At 35.1% G+C, this 20,228-nt stretch overlaps 1 protein-coding gene across 1 annotated transcript; it reads left to right on the plus strand.

The window, feature by feature from the left end:
- The first annotated feature begins 1,517 nt into the window (after positions 1-1,517).
- LOC136032374 (keratin-associated protein 19-2-like) lies at positions 1,518-11,461 on the plus strand. The gene is made up of 3 exons (XM_065712696.1): positions 1,518-1,647; positions 5,315-5,435; positions 11,193-11,461. Exons 1-3 carry the CDS (start codon positions 1,627-1,629, stop codon positions 11,342-11,344), a joined length of 294 nt encoding a protein of 97 aa, XP_065568768.1. The 5' UTR covers positions 1,518-1,626; the 3' UTR covers positions 11,345-11,461.
- The last annotated feature ends 8,767 nt before the right edge of the window (positions 11,462-20,228 follow it).

Below are 20,228 nucleotides of genomic sequence, written 5' to 3' on the forward strand. Positions count from 1 at the left end.
TTGGACTAAATGGTCATAGAATGCAGCCAGAATTAGAAAACCGGCATGTAGAGCCAAAGAAAATGTACATGTAGTTACAGAAAAAGGACGGGCATACTTAAAAAAAATATAAAGCTTCTTGAAATAACACGACAGTTTTCAATTATTTGCTCTTTAAACTAAAGCTTGCTCTTTGCGCTAAAGCTTGAATTTTTTTCTAATTCTGTAAGAACTACTCCTAAAATACGAGCGGCATTTATTTAGAATCAGGAGCTTCTTTAAAAGTTTGAAATAATTTAGTGCTTTGAAGTTTTTTCTTCGTTTGCAGTTTTAATGTTGCTCTTTAGGCATACCTTCAATTAAAAACAATTTGTTTTAAATTATTTTTTTTATTTTTGATGGAAGGAAGCTGGATTTAACGACATTAATTCAACACAATCAGAAATTAAACAAAACAAAAAAAAATTTTGGACTGATAGTAAGGATCAACCTCAAACTTAAAATGAACAGTAGTTGTTTTATATGAAGGGGATTACCCGATCTTCAATGCCTCATTCTTTACGCTAAAATATGACTTTTGTTCTAATTCTTTAAGAACTACTCCTAAAATACGAGTGTCATTTATTTACATTCAGGAGCTTCTTTAAAAGTTTTTAAATTATTATGTATTTGAAATATTTTTCTTCGTTTGCGGTTTTAATGTTACTCCTTACTTTTAGTTAAAAACATCTTTTTTTTATTAAATAAACAATAGCGGTAATTATTTTAATTTATTTATTGTTATCAAAATTTCCTTTTTTAGAATTGTGACTGCTATTATGCCAAATCACAAATTAGTTACAAATTCGTTACCACGAACTGTTTAATACCTTAAAGGGTGGTTTCAGAAACGAAAAAAAAGTTGATATTCATACAGCAGAACAATAAGAGACGTAAGACTTAACTAAATACTGAAACAAATTTTTAGAACCATAGAAAAAATATGATGAGGGTCCATGAAAAACAGATTTCCAGTAATTGAGGGTAAGACTGCAAACTCAAGAGGAGATAAAGATGCTAAACATAGCAAATTTTAGAGCCATGGAATCACTATTAGGTTTTCAAAATGCGGGATTAACTCCTTATGGGAATCATTTAGACAATAATGACTCCAATGGCCTTTTTTTTAATATACTGCCTTATTTGATCGACGTCAAAATTCTTCCACAAAATTCACGAGAATTTGGTTTCACAATCAATTTTTGTAAACGACATCACATTCATTTGCCATTGAAGACCAAAAAGGAGATAATAAGGAGAGATAAGGAGATAATAAAAAGGAGTAATACTGATTCATTATTAAATAAAAATATCGTATCAAATATATCATATAATCATTGTATATATTTTTTTCAAAACTTGTTTTTTGAAAATTCAGCTATGCAATCAACATCGGCTGATCTTTGCTATTTTGCTGCAATTGCTTTAACCACAAATATAAGAGAAAACGAAATTGTTTTGATTTAAGATTCTGCTGCAGTTGTTTTAAAAGACCTTGATTGAAGATTATGCAAAGGCTATCATCAGCTGATATAAGGATTGAAAATTTGCGAAAAGATATCAGATTGAAATTGTGCAGTGGGGAGAAACAGAATTTAAAACTGTAAAATGAAGGTTTTGGCCTCAACGGTAAGCGTTCTTTTAATTCAGTAAATTAAAAGAAATAATTCTTTTTTCTAATGAAACTACTGTGTGGTATTAGAATTTAAAGAAAATAATTATTTTTCTTCTTATGAGGGATGTTGCCCAACTTGCCCTTCCTTAATTTTCCATTCTTTACTATAAATGTTTGTATTTTGCTTCAACCTCCTAAAAACAGCAACTCTAACATCAAAGAAATTGAAATGGAGTGAAAATTGTTTTAATGGACAAAAGAATTTTTTTCTCTTTAATTTTGCTTGAAATACGAAACTGAATTTTGTTTCCAATTTTGTTTGCATTTTGTTGAGAATTAGTTTTGAAATTTAATTTTTTTTTTCAGTACTAAGCCCAAGTTATTATAACTATGTAGAAAGCTACCAAACTTGTCCCTCTCCGCTCCGCTCCCAAAAAAGACAACACTCTTTTCATTGAACTTTAATTTTTACAGTACAACCCTTCGCAAAAAAAAAGAGCTTGTGTAGCGCATCTAGAGTATTATTATGCAAATATTCAGCTTATCAAGTGATTAAATAAAAAAAAACAAGTTTTTTGAAATGAAAGTAAGGAGCGACATTAAAACTTAAAACGAACAGAAATTACTCCGTATATGAAAGGGGCTTTTCCTCCTCGACACCCCGCTCTTTACGCTAAAGTTTTTTTGTTTTAAAAAGTAGAGTTGCGGCTATTTTAGGCCCCAGGTACCCCTCCCCACCCATCTACAAAAGAATACATGGGCTAATATCCTAACAAACTATACAAAACCATTTGTTTATTCCCTAACTACACTTTTTTGGTTTTAAGATTTATTTAGAACCAAGTCATTTCTATTTTACTAAAAATAACACTACCTGGTAATGCATTATATGCACTTAAATTTACTAACATAAATCTTCTTCAACCAAATTCCCAAGCATTTGGAGGTCATTTTTACCCCTGGTAAAAATTTCCTTGTACTATTGTACAAATCTTTTCTTAGCCCCCACCCCCAAAAAAAACAAAAAACAATTTGGATACGGTCCTGAATATGTTCCAAAACTGGGATGTAATTTCTTAGGTTCAACGAGACTTTCGATTTCCAAGACAATCCTTCCTTGCAAGACTTGATTAATAATTATGCAGCTGCTAAAGAAATATGCTGACCTGTTTGCTGTTACAAATTTTGTGACATGTAGTTTTGTGATAATAAAAGGTAAATCAAAATACAAACTAAATACATTTGAAATGTTTTCACTTTTCTTACTTTCATAAATATAAAATTATCAAAACCTTTAGGGAATAAATATCAGTCCATGTCAATTAAACTGACAATCCAGGGTTATTTTGTTGTTGTTGTTGTTTTGTTTTGTTTTTTGAGTAAAGCGCCAATTTTGTTTTGCTCTTTTGAAGGCAATTGTTCAAACAACCCTGTTAATGTTAATTTTTGTTTTAAGTTTGACTTGGCTATTTATTGTAATATCTGTTCGTTTTGAGTTTCATTTATTTATCAATAGTGATTTACGGTAGTATTATGTATGGAAGATTAGTTGACTTTATTTTTAATCATGCATGGGTTAATGAAACCGCTTATCAAATAAAACTAACTGGTTATAAAGTATCAAACAGTTCGTGGTAACGAACTGTAGTAAGGAGCGACCCGGCTCAATAGTAACCAAAACTCTAAAAAATGAAATTTTGATACCAATAGCTACATCAAAAGAACCGCATTTTAATGCTGGTTTTAAATATATAAGTTTCATCAAGTTTAATCATACCCATCAAAAGTTACGAGCCTGACAAAATTTGCGTTATTTTAGAAAATAGGGGGAAACACCCCCTAAAAGTCATGGAATCTTAACGAAAATCACACCATCAGATTCAGCGTATCAGAGAACCCTACTGTAGAAGTTTCGAGCTCCTATCTACAAAAATGTGGAATTTTGCATTTTTTGCCACAAGGCAGATCACGGATGCGTGTTTTTTTTTTTTTTTTTTTTTTTTTTTTTTTTTTTTTTTTTTTTTTTTTTTTTTTTTTTTTTTCCCAGGGGTGATCGTATCGACCCAGTTGTCTTAGAGTGTTGCAAGAGGGCTCGTTCTAACGGAAATGAAAAGTTCTAGTGCCCTTTTTAAGTGACCAAAAAAATTGGAGGGCACCTAGGCCCCCTCCCACGCTAATTATTTTCCCAAAGTCAACGGATCAAAATTCTGAGATAGCCATTTTATTCAATGTATTCGAAAAACCTTATAACTATGTCTTTGGGGACGAATTACTCCCCCACAGTCCCCGTGGGAGGGGCAACAAGTTACAAACTTTGACCTGTGCTTACATATAGTAATGGTTATTGGGAAGTATACAGGCGTTTTCAGGAGGATTTTTTTGGTTGGGGGAGGGGTTGAGAAGAGAGGGATATGCTGGGGGAACTTTCCATCGAGAATTTGTCATGGGAGAAGAAAATTTCCATGAAGGGAGAGCAGGATTTACTAACATTATTTAAAAAAAAAAACAATTAAAAAATAAATGTGAAAAAGCTTTTTCAGCTGGAAGTAAGGAACAGCAATAACACTTAAAACAAACAGAAACTATTACCCATATGAGGGGCTCACCTCCTTCTAATACCTCGCTCTTTACGCTAAAGTATTTTTAGTAATTTCAACTATTTATTCTACGGCTTTTGTGATTCAGGGGTCATTCTTAATGAATTGGGATAAAATTTAAGCTTTAGTGTAAAGAGCGAGGTACTGACGATGGGGCGAATCCCCTCATATATGTAATAAAAACATGAGAATACAAAAGTTCTTTACGTAAGCTAATTTATAAGTTACGTAAATCTTTTACCAATAAAAATATTCGTAAAAAATTAAAAGTTCTAGTTGCTTTTTTAATTAACCAAAAAAACGGAGGACAACTAGGCTTCGTCCCCCGCTATTTTTTTTCTCAAAATCATTCGATCAACATTACGAGAAAGCTATTTAGCAAAAAAAAAAAAAAATATGCAAATTTCGTTTTGATTATTCCTCTGCGGAGAGCCAAAATCAAAACGTGCATTGATTCGAAAACGTTCAGAAATTAAATAAAAAAAAAACAAGTTTTTTTCACTGGAAGTAAGGAGCGACATTAAAACTTAAAACGCACAGAAATTACTTCGTATATGAAAGAGGCTGCTACCTCATCAACGCCCCGCTCTTTACGCTAAAATTTTTTACTGTTTTAAAAAGAAGAATTGAGAGAAAGAGTCAAACTTTAGCGTAAAGAGCGGGGCGTTGATGAGGTGGCAGCCTCTTTCATATACGAAGTAATTTCTGTGCGTTTTAAGTTTTAATGTCGCTCCTTACTTCCAGTTAAAAAAACTTGTTTTTTTTTTATTTAATCGATTACAAAGTTAAGTCCCTTGTTACAATCCGCTATACAAAGTGGTATCAGCTCCCTAATAGGACTTCAGATTTGGTCAAATTGATAATCTCTATCTGTTACGCATGCTCTACAGCCATGAATTTAAAAATTATATTTGTATGATATAAATACTATTGCAGATTAACAAATCTATTCACTGCTGTCCAAAAATTATCTACATTAACTTTGCAGTGAATTATCGCCTGAATTTGTATCATATTGTGTAATTTTAAACGAAATATGAATGTTGAAAGTAATGAATAACATAATCAAATTATTCCTTTTCAGGTTATTTGCGTCCTCTTCCTGTGCTTAGTCAGTTTTTCCACTGCCAGACCAAGAGAGGCAGATCCTTTTGGTACAATACGATTTGATGATTTTGCAGAAAGAAGACAGGGCTCTGATGAAAGTAAGGATTCAGTTACATAACCAATGGACACGGGCTGTAGATACCTGATTTTCGAATAGCCATGATCAATAATCTAAGATCTTGATAAACTTCTGAATTTTCCTGTAAACGAAATTGTCACCTAACATTTAACTGCCTCAGTTTTCATTTACAAATCATTCGACAGACAAAAAAGAACCTGCAAAGGTACTGATAATTATAAACGTTACTTAGATATAATTAACTCTTCGCGTCATCCTCAGAGCCCAAACAAGTTTTTTTTAAGTCGAAAGGGGGTGTAAATTTTAGCACGAGTTTTTGTTATTGGTTATTTATCATCATTAGAAATTTCCAAATTGTTTGCAACTTTTCAAATTTCAATTTCCAATAAACAAATTTCCAATTCGAATTTTAACCACTGTTTATGTCATTGTGCACTGTATGTGTGTGTGTGTTCTATTCCTTATTTAAATAGTTGACGGTAACAAACTATAATCAAGGAGTAGCCCGGCCCAATAGTAACCAATACTCTAGAAAATAGAATTTTGATAACAATACAGACATAAGAAAATTGAGTTTTTATGCTGATTTCCGAATATAAAAAATACACTTTATACCGGTCAAGTGTTCCTTTATCCCTCAAAATGGTGAATTTTAATCATCAAAATTTAAAAGTTGACAAAAATAGCCTGATTTTTATAAAGGGAGGAAATACCCCCAAATTATCAGAAGATCTGAATTAAAATCAGACTTTTAGATTCAGCGTATCTGAAAACCTTGCGTCAAAGGTTTCAGGCTTCTATCTGAAAAAATAATGAACTTTGTATTTTTTGCCAAAAAACAGAACGAGGATGAGTTTCAATTTATTTTAATGTCTAATATTGAATAATCTAATATCCAATTTCCCATTTTCAGAGAAATTAAAGCTAGACATCGGCGTATTCGTTCCAAAGAGCTATTTAGTCTATAATACCAATCTCTTTACTTGATTTCTTTTGAACTTGCGTTTAGTAATGTATAATTGTGTTTGGTATTGGTGGGTCATGGTGTAGGCCGGAAATTCAGAGATACCTAAACAAATAATTTTTAACTCTATTAAATAAAAAAACACAAATTTTTTAAACTGAAAGTAAGGAGCAATATTAAAGCTTAAAACGAACAGAAATTATTACGTATATGAGGGACGTATATGAAAAGGTTCTGTACATGTTAAGTTTTAATGCTGCTTCTTACTTTCAGTGGAAAAAACTTGTTATTTTACTTTATTTCTAGTCGTTTTTTTAAATAATGCTGGGAAATCCAGCGCCCCTACATAGAAAATTCTCTTCCCCCATGAAAAATTCCTCCATGGAAATATCCTTCCGAGTAACTGTCTCTCTCCGACCCCCCTCCACAACTAGAAAAATATCCCTTAAAACATCAGTATACTTCCCAATACCCCATACTATATGTAATCTATGGACAAAGTTCATAGCTTCCAACCCTTCCCCCGGGGACACTGGGGATTAAGTCCTCATCAAAGAAATTGTCATTAGATTTTTCGACTATGCTGAACAAAATTGCTATTGCAAAATTTTAAATCTGGTGACTTTGAAAAAAATGAGGGCTGGAGGGTTGTCGTCCAATTTTCTTGGTCAATTGAAAAGGACACTAGAACTTTTAATTTTTGTTTGAATTAGCAATACCGTAACATCCCAGGACTACTGAGTCACTACGACCACCATTGAGGAAAAAAACAAAAAACAAATAAGTACGTATCCAAGATCTTTCTTCTGGCAAAAAATGCAAAATTCTAAATTTTTGCACATAGGAGCTTGAAACACCTGAAGTAGGGTTTTCTGATGCGCTAAATCTGATGGTGCGATTTTCATTAAGGTTCTATGACTTTTAGGGGACATTTTCCCCTTTTTGTGATAATAAAACAAATTTTTCTCAGGTTCGTAACTTTTGACGATCAGGACTAACCTTGATGAAACTTATATATTTAAAATCAGTATTAATAACCAATTCTTCTCATGTATCTATTGGTATCAAAGTCTGTTCTTTAGATTTTCTGTTACTATTGAGCCCGGTCACTCTTTACTTACAGTACGTTAACACGAAAAGTGTGAAAAATTGTGTTCTTCTCCATGGATTTTCAGAGAAGTGTAAAAAGGAGCATGGGGTAAAAAGGCGAAATTTAGTATGTCGCTAAATTTCAATTTAACCATTATAACAGTGGTTTGGGGTGATAACTACCTTATTGTTGCAAAAACAATTTTTCTCGCATTGATTTTCAAGCTTTATTTAACTAAACTGAGTTGCTTAATATTCCAAATGGATAAAACAGTTCGTAGTGACGAATTGTAGTAAGGAGCGACTCGGTTCAATAGTAACCGAAACTCCAAAAAACGGAACTTTGATACCAATATATACATGAAAAGAATAGAATTTTAATGCTGATTTTTAATGTGTAAATTTCATCAAATTTAGTTTTACCCATTAAAAGTTTAGAGCCTGAGAAAATTTGCCTTATTTTTAAAAAAAGGGTAAAACATTCCCAAAACATCATAAAATCTTAATGAAAATCACACCATCAGTTTAGCAAATCAGAGAACCCTACTGTAGAAGTTTTAAGCTCATATCTCCTAAAATGTGGAATTTTTTTCCCCCAGGAGTGATCGTATTGGCCAAGTAGTCCTAGAATGTCGCAAGGGGGTTCATTTTAACGGAAATTAAAAGTTCTAGCGCTCTCTTAAAGTGACCAAATATTGGAGGGCATCTAGGCCTTCTCTCACGCTCATTTTTTTCCAAAGTCACATGATCGAAATTTTGAAATAGCCTTTTTATTCAGCACAGTAAAAAAATCCAGGAACTCAGGCGAGAATGGAGAAATCCCCCAAGGTTATTCGAACGAAACATGTCATTAACCAAAACTAATGAACATTTAGCAATAGAATAAGCTTATGAGATTTCGACATATCTATACAAAAATACCCTCCCCCCTTAAAGCTGAACCTTTGTACATTTATAAAGAATGCTACTGCGGTAAGGGTACACTGATTTCATGTACACTCAAATGTATTTTACTTATTAATGAGACGAAAAAGCTTTACTTTGTGTTTAAATTTTAATGTCTCTCTCTATTGTCATTTAAGAACATTTGTTTTGCACAATTTGGCCAAAATGAGGCCGCAGTTTCTTTCAAGTTCCAGTCGTGTTATTTTGAATAACTTATAACCCATATTTTCAAATTTTTTTCTCATTTAAAACTTGTTTTATGGTTATATTTAACTGTCTGGACAGTTTATGGAACCGACCTGAGCAGTAGTTTGTATTTAAAGTATATGTATTTACATTGAGAGGGTGTCTTAAATCAGCTCTCTCCCACCCCAAAAATCTCCCATCCCAATAAACCGGCTGAAGGGCCACGAAATGGAGATCTGCACCTGCTAGTTTGAACCTTAAGCTTCTAGTGCTGTCATTCTTACTTACATATTACATAAAAAAAAACTAGTTTTTTTAACTGAAAGTAAGGAGCGACATTAAAACTTAAAACGAACAGAAATTACTCCGTATATGAAATAGATTGTTCCCTCCGCAATCCCTCGCTCTTTACGCTAAAGCTTTTAATTATTTTAAAAAGCAGAATTGTGGCAAAGAGTCAAACTTTAGCGTAAAGAGCGAGGGATTGCGGAGGGAACAATCTATTTCATATACGGAGTAATTTCTGTTCGTTTTAAGTTTTAATGTCGCTCCTTACTTTCAGTTAAAAAAACTAGTTTTTTTTTATGTAATTTCTGAACGTTTTTGAATTAATGTATGTTTGATTTTGACTCTCCACACGTAAACTATTCAAATGAAATTTGCATATTAATTCCTTTTTTGGCTAAATGGCTTTCTCTTAGTTTTGATCATACGATTTTGAGAAATATGGAATGGGGAAGGAGGCCTAGTTGCCATGCAATTTTTCCGTTACATAAAAAGGCAACTATTAATTTTAATTTTAACGAATTTCTTTTATTAGCAGAAAATATACGTAACTTTAGAATTAACTTACGTAACAAACTTTTATATTCTTTAATTATTATTATGTATATGAGGGGGTTTGTACCCTCGTTAATACCTCGCTCTTTACACTAAATCGTAAGTTTTGTCCCAATTCTTTAAGAATGACCCCTGAATCAGAAAGGCCGTAGAATAAATAGTTGAAATTACTAAAAATACTTTAGCATAAAGAGCGAGGTAATTATCTCCTCCTAAATACCTCGCTCTTTATGCTAAAGTATTTTTAGAGCCCCTCATATGCGTAATAATCTCTGTTCGTTTTAAGTTTCAATGCTGCTTCTTCCTTTCATTTGAAAAAACGTTTTCATGTTTATTTTTCATTGTTTTCTTATAGTAATGCTAGAGAATCCTGCGCCCTTTTCATTGAATTTTTCTTCCCCCATGACAGATTCCTCCAAGGAAAGATCCTCCAACATAGCCCCCTCTCCTCAGCCCCACCCCCAAACAAAATAAAATCCCCCTGAAAACGTATGTACACTTCCCAATAACCATTACTATATGTAAACACTGGTCAAAGTTTGTAACTTGCAGCTCCTCCCCCAGGGATTGTTGGGGAGTAAGTCATCCCCAAAGACATAGTTATTATGGTTTTCAACTATGTTGAACAAAATGGCTATCTCAAAATTTTGATCCGTTGACTTTGGGAAAAAAATGAGCGTGGGAGGGGGCCTAGATGCCCTCCAATTTTTTTGGTCACTTAAAAAGGGCACTAGAACTTTTCATTTCCGTTAGAATGAGCCCTCTTGTGACATTCTAGGACCACTTGGTCGATACGATGACCCCTGGGAAAAAAAAAAAAAACAAAAAAACAAACAAATAAACACGCACCCGTGATTTGTCTTCTGGCAAAAAATACAAAATTCCACATTTTTGTAGATAGGAGCTTGAAACTTCTACAGTAGGGTTCTCTAATACGCTGAATCTGATGGTGTCATTTTCGCTAAGATCCTTCGCTAAGATCTTTCTCAGGCTCGTAACTTTTGATGGGTAAGACTAAACTTGATGAAACTTATATATTTAAAATCAGCATTAAAATGCGATTCTTTTGATGTAGCTATTGATATCAAAATTCAATTTTTTAGAGTTTTGGTTACTATTGAGCCGGGTCGCTCCTTACTACAGTTCGTTACCACGAACTGTTTGATTTACTGCAAAGATATCCCCATGGTTTTAATTTTACGTGTATTATTTCAACTCATTTCTTCCCTATCATGTCTACATCGCTGCTATAAGCTTCAGTTTAAACACTCCAAACGGTAATTAACTATATTTTAGAAATAGCTTAAATTGCAGTAGAAATCAACTGCCTTTGTATTATCAGTTTTTTTGTCTCTCGGCTGAGTATACCGAGCTATTTCACGTACTAGGCACTTACGAAAAGGAATTTAGAATCCTACCAATTTAGGGACAAATTATCGGGGAATATTTGGAAAATACAAAATAGTAGAAAGCCTCTCTCTTCACAATTTAAACAAGGGGTGATAGAATATATTGTAAAAGTATTTAAAATTTTCCTAGAAAGAGTGTTAGTTGGGAGTACTTTTAAAACTTCAAGAAATGTTTGTAGAGCCAAGAAATAAACAACCTCCCATGGTAAAGTTTCCAAGAAAATGACAAGAGAAATGACAACTTTTGCTGCCTCTCACACCGTGAGAAGCAGTTGAAAGTTCTTTTCTTTACAGTGCTTGTAAAGTACCCATAATCAAACTGAATATTTTTATTTCAATTTAGGAAACAATCAAAAGAGAGACGAGAAAGGCAGATTTTATGGAGGATATGGCTTCGGTTATCCATATTACGGATACGGTGGATATGGCCTAGGAGGATATGGAGGCTATGGTGGCTATGGAGGCTATGGAGGCTATGGTGGCTTTTATGGTTAAAATGGAAAGGTTATCAAATAATTTGGTGTTGCTGCTGCAGTTAGCTGTTACAAGCGAAAAGTTCTGTTCCATTATTGTTTGAATAATTTTATATAATATACATAGTATTTATACGTATTTCTACCAATTCTCTAAGGACCAATAAGGGATTAATGGAAGTTAAAGCAAAAACAAAGGAATGTAAGCAGAGAGAGAGAGAGAGAGAGAGAGAGAGAGAGAGAGAGAGAGAGAGAGAGAGAGAGAGAGAGAGAGAGGAGAGAGAGAGAGAAGAGAGAGAGAGAGAGAGAGAGAGAGAGAGAGAGAGAGAGAGAGAGAGAGAGAGAGAGAGAGAGAGAGAGAGAGAGAGAGAGAGAGAGAGAGAGAGAGAGAGAAGAGAGAGAGAGAGTGTGAGGGAGAGAGAGAGAGAGAGAGAGGTACAGAAAGAGACATAGACAAAAGAGAGAGGGAGAGAGAGATAAAGATTTAACATAATGATAAATCGAAGACGTGACACTTAACTCTAAATACATAGCTACAAGAACAGTAGTCCTAGTCGTTGAAGTCTCAAAAAAATTAAAACTCGTAAATTTAGTACAATATGTGCGAAGTCTTTTTAAAATGCACAAGATTAAGGGATATATTTTGGTTCATCACCTAAAATATCTCAAGCATAAGCCCCCGGTAGATAAAATAAAACACTAATATGATTGTGAAGTCAGGCTTCAATATGATGACTATATGTTGAATTTTCATCCTACACCGAACCTAAGTTCAGCACTGATTTGTATATTTAATTAGGTTCCTATAAGAACAAATTTCATGTGTCCATGGATGGACATCATGTGTCCCGCTCTTTACGCTAATGTTTTTTACTGCTTTAAAAAGAAGAGTTGAGAGAAAGAGTCAAACTTTATTGTAAAGAGCGGGGCGTTGATGAGGAAGCAGCCCCTTTCATATACGAAGTAATTTCAGTTCGTTTTAAGTTTTAATGTCGCTCCTTACTTTCAGTTGAAAAAACTTGTTTTTTTTTATTTAATCATACAATATAGTAAACACTACTGAGGCAACATCGATGATGAATATATTTTTATTTGTGTATAATATATAGGCTAAGTCAGTTTTGATTTAACCCAAGATTATTATGGTCACAGTAGTAGCTGTAACTTAGTAAAGAGTGAGCCCTAGGATATAGTAACAAAAAGTTGATAAATGCGTATTAAAAAAAAGGCATAATGAGAAAAATTGCCATGTTATTCTGATTCAGGAACTACAGAATACTTTTGCAATTTTCCTATTAACTAGGTTCAGATATTTACTTAATGATCAAATAATGCGTGGTAACAAACTGCAAGTAAGGAGCAACATGGTTCAATGGTTACCAAAACTTTAAAAGACAGAATTTTGATACCCATAAGTATATAATAAAAGAATTAACTTAATATGCTGATTCTACATATATACCAGAGTCATTCCATTCAGTGTTGCCCATCAAAGGATACGAGTCTAAGAAAATGTACCTGATTATCGAAATAGAGTGTTTCACATCCTACTTTTTAGGGTGTTTCACACCCTAAAAAGTCAAAGAATTCTTAAGAAAATCACACCATCAGATTCAGCATATTAGGGAGCCCTACTATGGAAATTTGAAGCTCTTTCTGCAAAAAAAATGGAATTTTGATTTTTTTTTTCGTTAGTAGAAAGATCAAGGATGCGTGTTTATTTGTAGTTTTTTGTTTGTTTATTTGTTTTTTGGCTTCCTCGGGGATGAATGTATTGACCCAGTGCCTATAATACTGGGAGAGGGGTTATTTGAACTGAAATTAAAAGTTTTATTGCCCTTTTCGAGTGATCAAAAATATTGGAGGGTATCTAAGCCTCCTCCTCCGCCAATTTCTGCCAAAATCAACGGATAAAAATTTTGATACAGACATTTTGTTTATCATAGTTAAAAGGCCCAAAACTATATCTTTGGATATAAAATGACCCCTTCCCCCAAAACCCCAAGGAGATGATCTTTAATTTATAAAATTGACCCATTGCTTACGTATGGGTTTTGTTATTGAAAAGTGTGCATCAATGTTCGTTTGGTGGGGGTTGAATTTTCTGCTAGGGCTGTTTTCTATGGTTAGAATTTTCAGTGGTGAGTGAAGTATCTGGGGGCCAACTTTTCAAGACAAATTTTTCACTGGTGGAAAATACCAGGATTTCAATATGAAATTAATTTTATTTGTCTTACTTTCTCTTTGTCAGCTTATTTTTTCCAGTGGAGATGTTAAGGGTAATTCTCTGGGGTTATTTTTCACTGGGATTGAATTGTCTAAAGGATTTTTCCGTGGAGGTGAAAAAGAAATTCCAATAGAACGATTAAAAAATTAATTATAAAATAAATACGCTCTACTGAAAGGAAGGAACAACATTAAAACTTAAAAGAACAGGAATTATATTAGAGGTTATGCCTCCTCCCCAGCACCTCACTCTTTGTGCTAAATTTAGAATTTTCTCCGAAATCCTTATGAACGACTCCTGAAAAGCAAGAGTTTTTTTAATTTGGACAATAAGAAGCTTTTTTAAAATTAAATTTTAAAAATAAGTTTTTTAACTGCAGGTAAGGAGAAAAATTAAAACCTAAGACGAACTGGGATCATTCAGTATATGAAAGGGGCTGTCCCCTTCTCAATGCCCCACTCTTTACGCCAAAGTTGAAGTCACAATTCTACTTAAAAAAAAACTTTAGCGTAAAGAGCAAGTCGTCCCACTGAAAACGTCTATACACTTCATAATAACCATCACTATTACTATGTAAACATTGGTCAAAGTTTGTAACTTGCAGCCTCTCACCCAGGGATTGTAGGGGATTAAGTCGTCCCCAAAGACAAAGTTATTAGGTTTTTGACTAAGTTTAACAGAGAGGCTATCATTCGACATTCTAGCGACATTCTAGGACAATTGGGTCGATACGATCACCCTGGAAAAAAAAAAGTAAACACGCATCCGTGATCTGTATTCTTGGGATTAGCCACAGGAGTGACTTTTATCAGATGCATTTCAGGAAAATACGAGGTGTGGGGGGATATCCACTCTCAGACCCCTCTCAATCTTAAAATGGGACATATAGCTTCTGATCATTAATCCAATGAGCCCCCTTGCAAAGTTTGTACGAAATCCTTTCAATATATAACTTATTTGCCCCGAGGGAAAAACCTACAATCCTTACTCTGAGGGGTCTGGAGGGTTATCTCCCTCAAAAACATAATTTTGAGTCCTTTCAATTATGTTGAACAACATGGATATCTAAAAAATTTGATTGGATATGTTTGGGAAAATGGTGGGCGCGGGAGTGGATAAGTTGCCCTCCAATAACTTTTGACTATTAGAATAGCCACTAGCCCTTTCAATTTCCGATAAAATGACCCTTTTTCAAAGTTTCTACGGCAAGAAAAATCCATCTCGAAATCTCCATCAGAGGCATTTTGGGAAAATATGAGGTTTAGGGGGGATATCCAGGTATACACACAGCCATCACTGAATTTAAAAAATGGCACTAACACTTCTAATAAGCAATCCAATGAGCCCCCTCCAAATTTTATGCAATCTTCCTTTCTGTATAAACCTTATATCCCCCAGGGTATAAATTGCAACCCTTTCCCTGAGGACCTTAGGGGGGATTGTCATACTTAAACACATAATTTTCTTACCTTCCAACTACTTTGAGCGAAACGGCTATCTCAAAATTTTGAATGGATATGTTAGGGAAAATGTTGGGCAATAAAGGTGGGTTAGTTGCCCTCTAGTCACTTTCGAATATTAAAAAGTTGCAGTAGCCCTTTCAATATCCAATCAAATTAGCACTTTTTGAATTTTCTGCAACAACAAACGGCCATCTCAAAACTATCGAATATATTTCAGGAAAATGTGCGGTGTTGTTAGGTATTCACCCTCCGAACGTTCTGAACCTTAATAAGGGCACTTATCCGAACGTTCTGAACCTTAATAAGGGCACTAGAACTTCTGATTACCGTTCCAGTGAGTCCCTCCATAGTTTGTACAATCACCAGCCACTCTCAGTGCTGATAAACCTTTGCTTTCGCATAGGGATCTTTCCAGCAGTTTGGAAGAAAGCTTACGTTAGAATAATTCCGAAGGTTGCCAACCCTAAGAGATGTGACGAACCTAGACCCATTTCGCAAACACCATGCCTGGCAATAGTAGCTGAGACCTTTATCATGAGGGTCTTACTTAATCAAATCAAGGAATATATCAACCAGAGATAATACGGCCATAGACGACTTTCGAAAGGCATTTGATTTCATCAATCACATTGTAGCTGCCCTTAATCCTTAAGGTAATGAGGGTTAAGAAAAAGACTCATACGCTCGTGTTGGAAATCCTCAGTCAGGGGATACAGCGTGTGTTTGCTCTCTACGAAGGTGGTAGCATTTCCGAACGGTCCTCATCTACCTGTGGAGCTCCTCACGGCACTAAGCTTGCAGCTACTGTATTCTTGTCTGTAATTAACTTCCTCATAGCTGACTATGACGACCGCTACAATTTCTTGGACGGCCTGTCATTTATCCTGAAATATTTAGTACAAAATGGAGTTGTGACTCCACAATTCAGTTCAAACTGTTTCAGTGTTTTCACAAAAGAGTGCGCTGAGCTAAATCTTGAGATTAATGTGAACAAGTCGAAGATATTGCGCTTTAACCCGCCAAAAAGTTATGTTGTGGAGCCAAATGTTCCACTCCCTCGAACAAACAGTATCAATATCCTTAGAGTTACTTTCTCCAATGACTTGAGCTTTGCCGCACATATTGAAAAAGTAGTTAAAAGTGAAAACGCTAGTCTACAGACTTTAAACGATATACGTAGGTTCAGGGCGAACACAGAGAGTATTAAGTATGCATACATAGTGTACGTCTGCCCCATTCTGGAATATGCGTGCCCTGTTTGGGTGCCCTCAGCACTTGGAACAGTGTATCTTTATCAGGAGCTTGAATCGGTTTAGAAGCGAGCGGTATCAATCATCTTGGGCCACCGTGACATCATCTACGATAAGGCTCCGGAACTGCTAGGACTGCCGTCACCCCAAAACCGATACGAAACTCTGATAATGAGTTTTGGAAAGTTCTTGCTTTCTAAATCTTAGCACTGTGACATTCTACCTGATCAACCTCTACCATCAAGAATGAGAAAGCAAGATAAGCTAGTTCCCGTTAAAGCAAGAACAAACCGATATGATTATTCTTTCATCCCGGTTTTCGTCAAAATGTACAATAAGAAATAATGTTTATAGTCTGATTTATATTTACAAGTGTACTTTGATTTTGAATGTGTTGCACATTCAAAACGCAAATCAGCGATAGCTGTCATGTTTTTGTTATTACACCTGTCTACTGCTACTACTTTCTCTATATACCTTATATGCCCCCAAGCCTTAACTTAAAACGTTTGCCCTGAGGGCAGTGGGGGAGTTTTCATTCTCAAAGACATAATTTTTGGACCTTTCTGGAAGCTCATTCCTTCTTGAGACCCCTCTAAAGTTTATACGATCACCCTTTCTATATATATTTTATATGCCCCAGAGGATAACTTACAACCCTTGCCCTGGGGGCTGTAGGGTGTTATCTTCCTCGAAGACATACTTTCAGGACCATTCAATTAAGTTGAACAAAATATCCATCTCAAATTTTAATTGGATATGTTTGGGGAAACAGTGGTTATGGGAGGAGAGTTTAGTTGATCTCTATCAGTTTTAACTGTTAAAATGGTCACTGAGCCTTTCAATTTCCAATCGAATGAGCTCTTTTTGAAGTTTCTATGATAACAAATAGACCTCTCAAAATTTGCATCTGATGTATCTCAGGAAAGTACAAGGTGTGGTGGGGGGTACCCACCCTCCTATCACTCTCAATCTTAAAATGGGCTCTAGAACTTCTGATCACCAATCCAATGAGCCCCTTTCAAAGTTTTTACGATCATCCTTTCTATATATATCTTATATGCCCCAGGGAGAAACTTATAACCATTATCCGAAGCGATATGTGGGGGGAGGGTTGTCATCCTGAAATAAATATTGTCTGGACCTTTTAATTACGTTGAACAAAATGGCTATCTCAAAATTTTGATTAGATGACTACAGGGAAATTTTAGGTGTGGGTGGAGGGATAACTGCCCTTCAATCGCTTTTGGCTATTAAAAAGGACACTAGCACTTTCAATTTCCAATCGAATGAGCTCTCCTTAAGTTTCTGCGACAAAAAATGGTCATCTTAAAATTTCTATCAAATGTATTACCGGAAAATACGAGGTGTGGGGGTGGAGGTATCTACCCAACGATAACTCTGAATCTTAAAAAGGGCCCTAGAACGTCTGAGTACCAATATAATGAGCCCCCACAAAGTTTTTACGAGCACCCTTTCTACAATTACCTTATATGCCCCCAGAGCATAATTCGCAACCCTTGCCCTGAGGATTCTCGGGTGGGGTGGGTGGTCTCATCCTCTAAAACATGATTTCCGGACATTTCAATTATGTTGAACATCACAGCTCTATCAGAATTTTCATTGGATGTGTTTGAGGAAACGGTGGGCGTGGGAAGGGGGTTAGTTCCCTCCAATCCCCTTTCACAATTAAAAGTACTCTAGTCCTTTCAATTTCCAACCAAATATGTGTTTTACAGAGTTTCTACGACAACAAATAGCCATCTTAAAATTCCTATCAGACAAGTTTCGGGAAAATACAAAGTGTGCGGGGGGGAGGTATCCTCACTCTGACGCTCTGAATTTCAAAATGGCAGTAAAACTGCTGATTAGCAGTCCAGTGAGCCCCCTTCTAAGTTTATATTATCACCCTTTCTATATGAACCTTATATGACCTTGGGGCATAACTTCCACCCCTTGACGTGGGGGCACTAGGGGGGTTGTCATCCTTAAATACTTAACTTTTGGACCTTTCAATTACGTTGAAAAAAATAGCCATCCTAAAGTTTAGATTAGATGTGTTTGAGAAAATGGTGTGTGTGGAAGGGGGGAGAGTTGCCCTCCAATCACTTTTGACAGTTAAAAAGGATATTAGGCCTTTCCTTGTCCAATCAAATGAGGTCTTTTCGAAGTGTTTACGACAACAAATGACCGTCTCAAAGTTTCTATCAGATTCATTTCAGGAAAATACGAGGGGGGGAGCAGGGGTCTTGGGGGTCATCGGGCCAAGAGAACCAATTTGACTCGAGTCGGGCACCAAATTGACAAGTTTATTTTAAAATAGCCCCCAAAAAACAGAATAAGGGTGGCTAAAAGTGTCTTGGGGGAGGGTTGTCCCCTCCAAACCCATGCATCTGTTTCTGGGCTAAATTGCTTTTAACTCTATTCATTCATCTAATTTCAACTAAATTAGCTATACAGTTAAAATAAATAGATAGATAGATTTATTAAGCGAAAGCCCTTTTGGGCCATTTGCTATTTAATTAGTCACAAAACTAAAATCGAGGATTTTTTTTAGTGGGGAGTGGGTAGGGGTAGTTCAAAAATTACTCCTTAACATAAATTAATCTTGTAAGTTGCCTTATTATATCTCCATCATTGACCCCCAGAAACCGTACCTTAAATCGACTGGCTCTTAAGACAAGAATAAAAAAAATCTACCAAAACAAGAAAAAAAGAAAACACAATCAGAAGATGAAGATCTAACAAGCAAGTTTAACTATATGATTAATTTTTCCTGAAAACAAGGTTTATCTTATAATTTTATGACGAAATTATTCGTAAACTGATCATGCGAGCAGTTTCATGTCTGAATGTCTAACAGATCAAGAACAAAATCTTGTTTACAGGGGCCACTGGATCAAGGGCGGCAATGTGACTCGAGGTGGGTGCCAAATTGACAAATCTATTTTAAAAAAGAAAAAAGAATGGAATAAATGTGCCAGAAGTGTTTTGGTGGGTAGGGTCTCCCCTCAGACCCCATGGATCTGTTCTTGGTCTAAATTTCTTTTGACGCTTTCATTCATTTTATTTTAACCAAATTAGCTATATAGTTAGAATAAATAAATAGTTACATTTATTCAAGGGAAAGTCCTAATGGTCCATTTGCTATTTAATTTGCCGCAAAACTAAAATTAATGATGTTTTTGAGGGTGGAACGGGTTTATTATTAGCCAAAACTTCCCTTTCGATTTCTGAGTATTTTCAGATATTTTACCAAAATATCCGGATATATCTTTCGATCCCCTTGCACATTCATCCACCACTCTCCGTCTCTTATCCATTCTATACTCGTGTCCAGATTTTGATTTTTATCCATTTTAACTTTCAGCTACAAGGCTACTTTTCAATATGTCATTGTGAATAGACAAATAGCTATAACTATGTTACCACGCTTAAGAAACGTGTTGAAGAAACCAAATTATCTTAAACAGATATACCTTGTCTATTTGCTCCAGTAACTGTAAGTAAATTTGATCTGAGTCAATAGTATCTCCGTTAGTTGGTTCAACAGGGACGTATGCTACTATAACTGACGTTCTGAACTTATTAGTCATAAAATGAACAATTAGTATTCTATTGTTAATATTTTCCCAGCCTAAACAGGACTTAGGAGCTTCCTTATTCATCATGAACCCTACTCCCTGCCTATGTACCCCATGCTTCCTGCCTGAGTTAACAAATTCTATGTCACCTAATTTCTTACTTCCTACCCCTGGAATATGAGTTTGTGAAACTTCTAATAAATCTAGTTCAAACCGTCTGATTTCGTGAGTCAAAATGTTTTGGTCACAGGAAAAAAAAATGATCCCGGATACCACTGCAGGCACGGGGACCAACATATCTTCTCAAGCATACACCAAAGTACTTAACCAGGCTTAGAACTGGACAACAGAAAGTCCCAAGACTTTCGAATATTAAAAAATT

Source organism: Artemia franciscana, chromosome 10, assembly GCF_032884065.1.
Source record: "Artemia franciscana chromosome 10, ASM3288406v1, whole genome shotgun sequence".
NCBI classification, from domain to species: Eukaryota; Metazoa; Arthropoda; class Branchiopoda; order Anostraca; family Artemiidae; genus Artemia; species Artemia franciscana.

Excerpts from the sequence above, each read along its gene's own strand:
- LOC136032374 (XM_065712696.1), top strand. The coding sequence starts at position 1,627 with ATGAAGGTTTTGGCCTCAACG. Across the intron at positions 1,648-5,314 it reads TGAAGGTTTTGGCCTCAACG|GTTATTTGCGTCCTCTTCCT; the intron begins GTAAGCGTTCTT and ends ATTCCTTTTCAG. Across the intron at positions 5,436-11,192 it reads AAGACAGGGCTCTGATGAAA|GAAACAATCAAAAGAGAGAC; the intron begins GTAAGGATTCAG and ends ATTTCAATTTAG.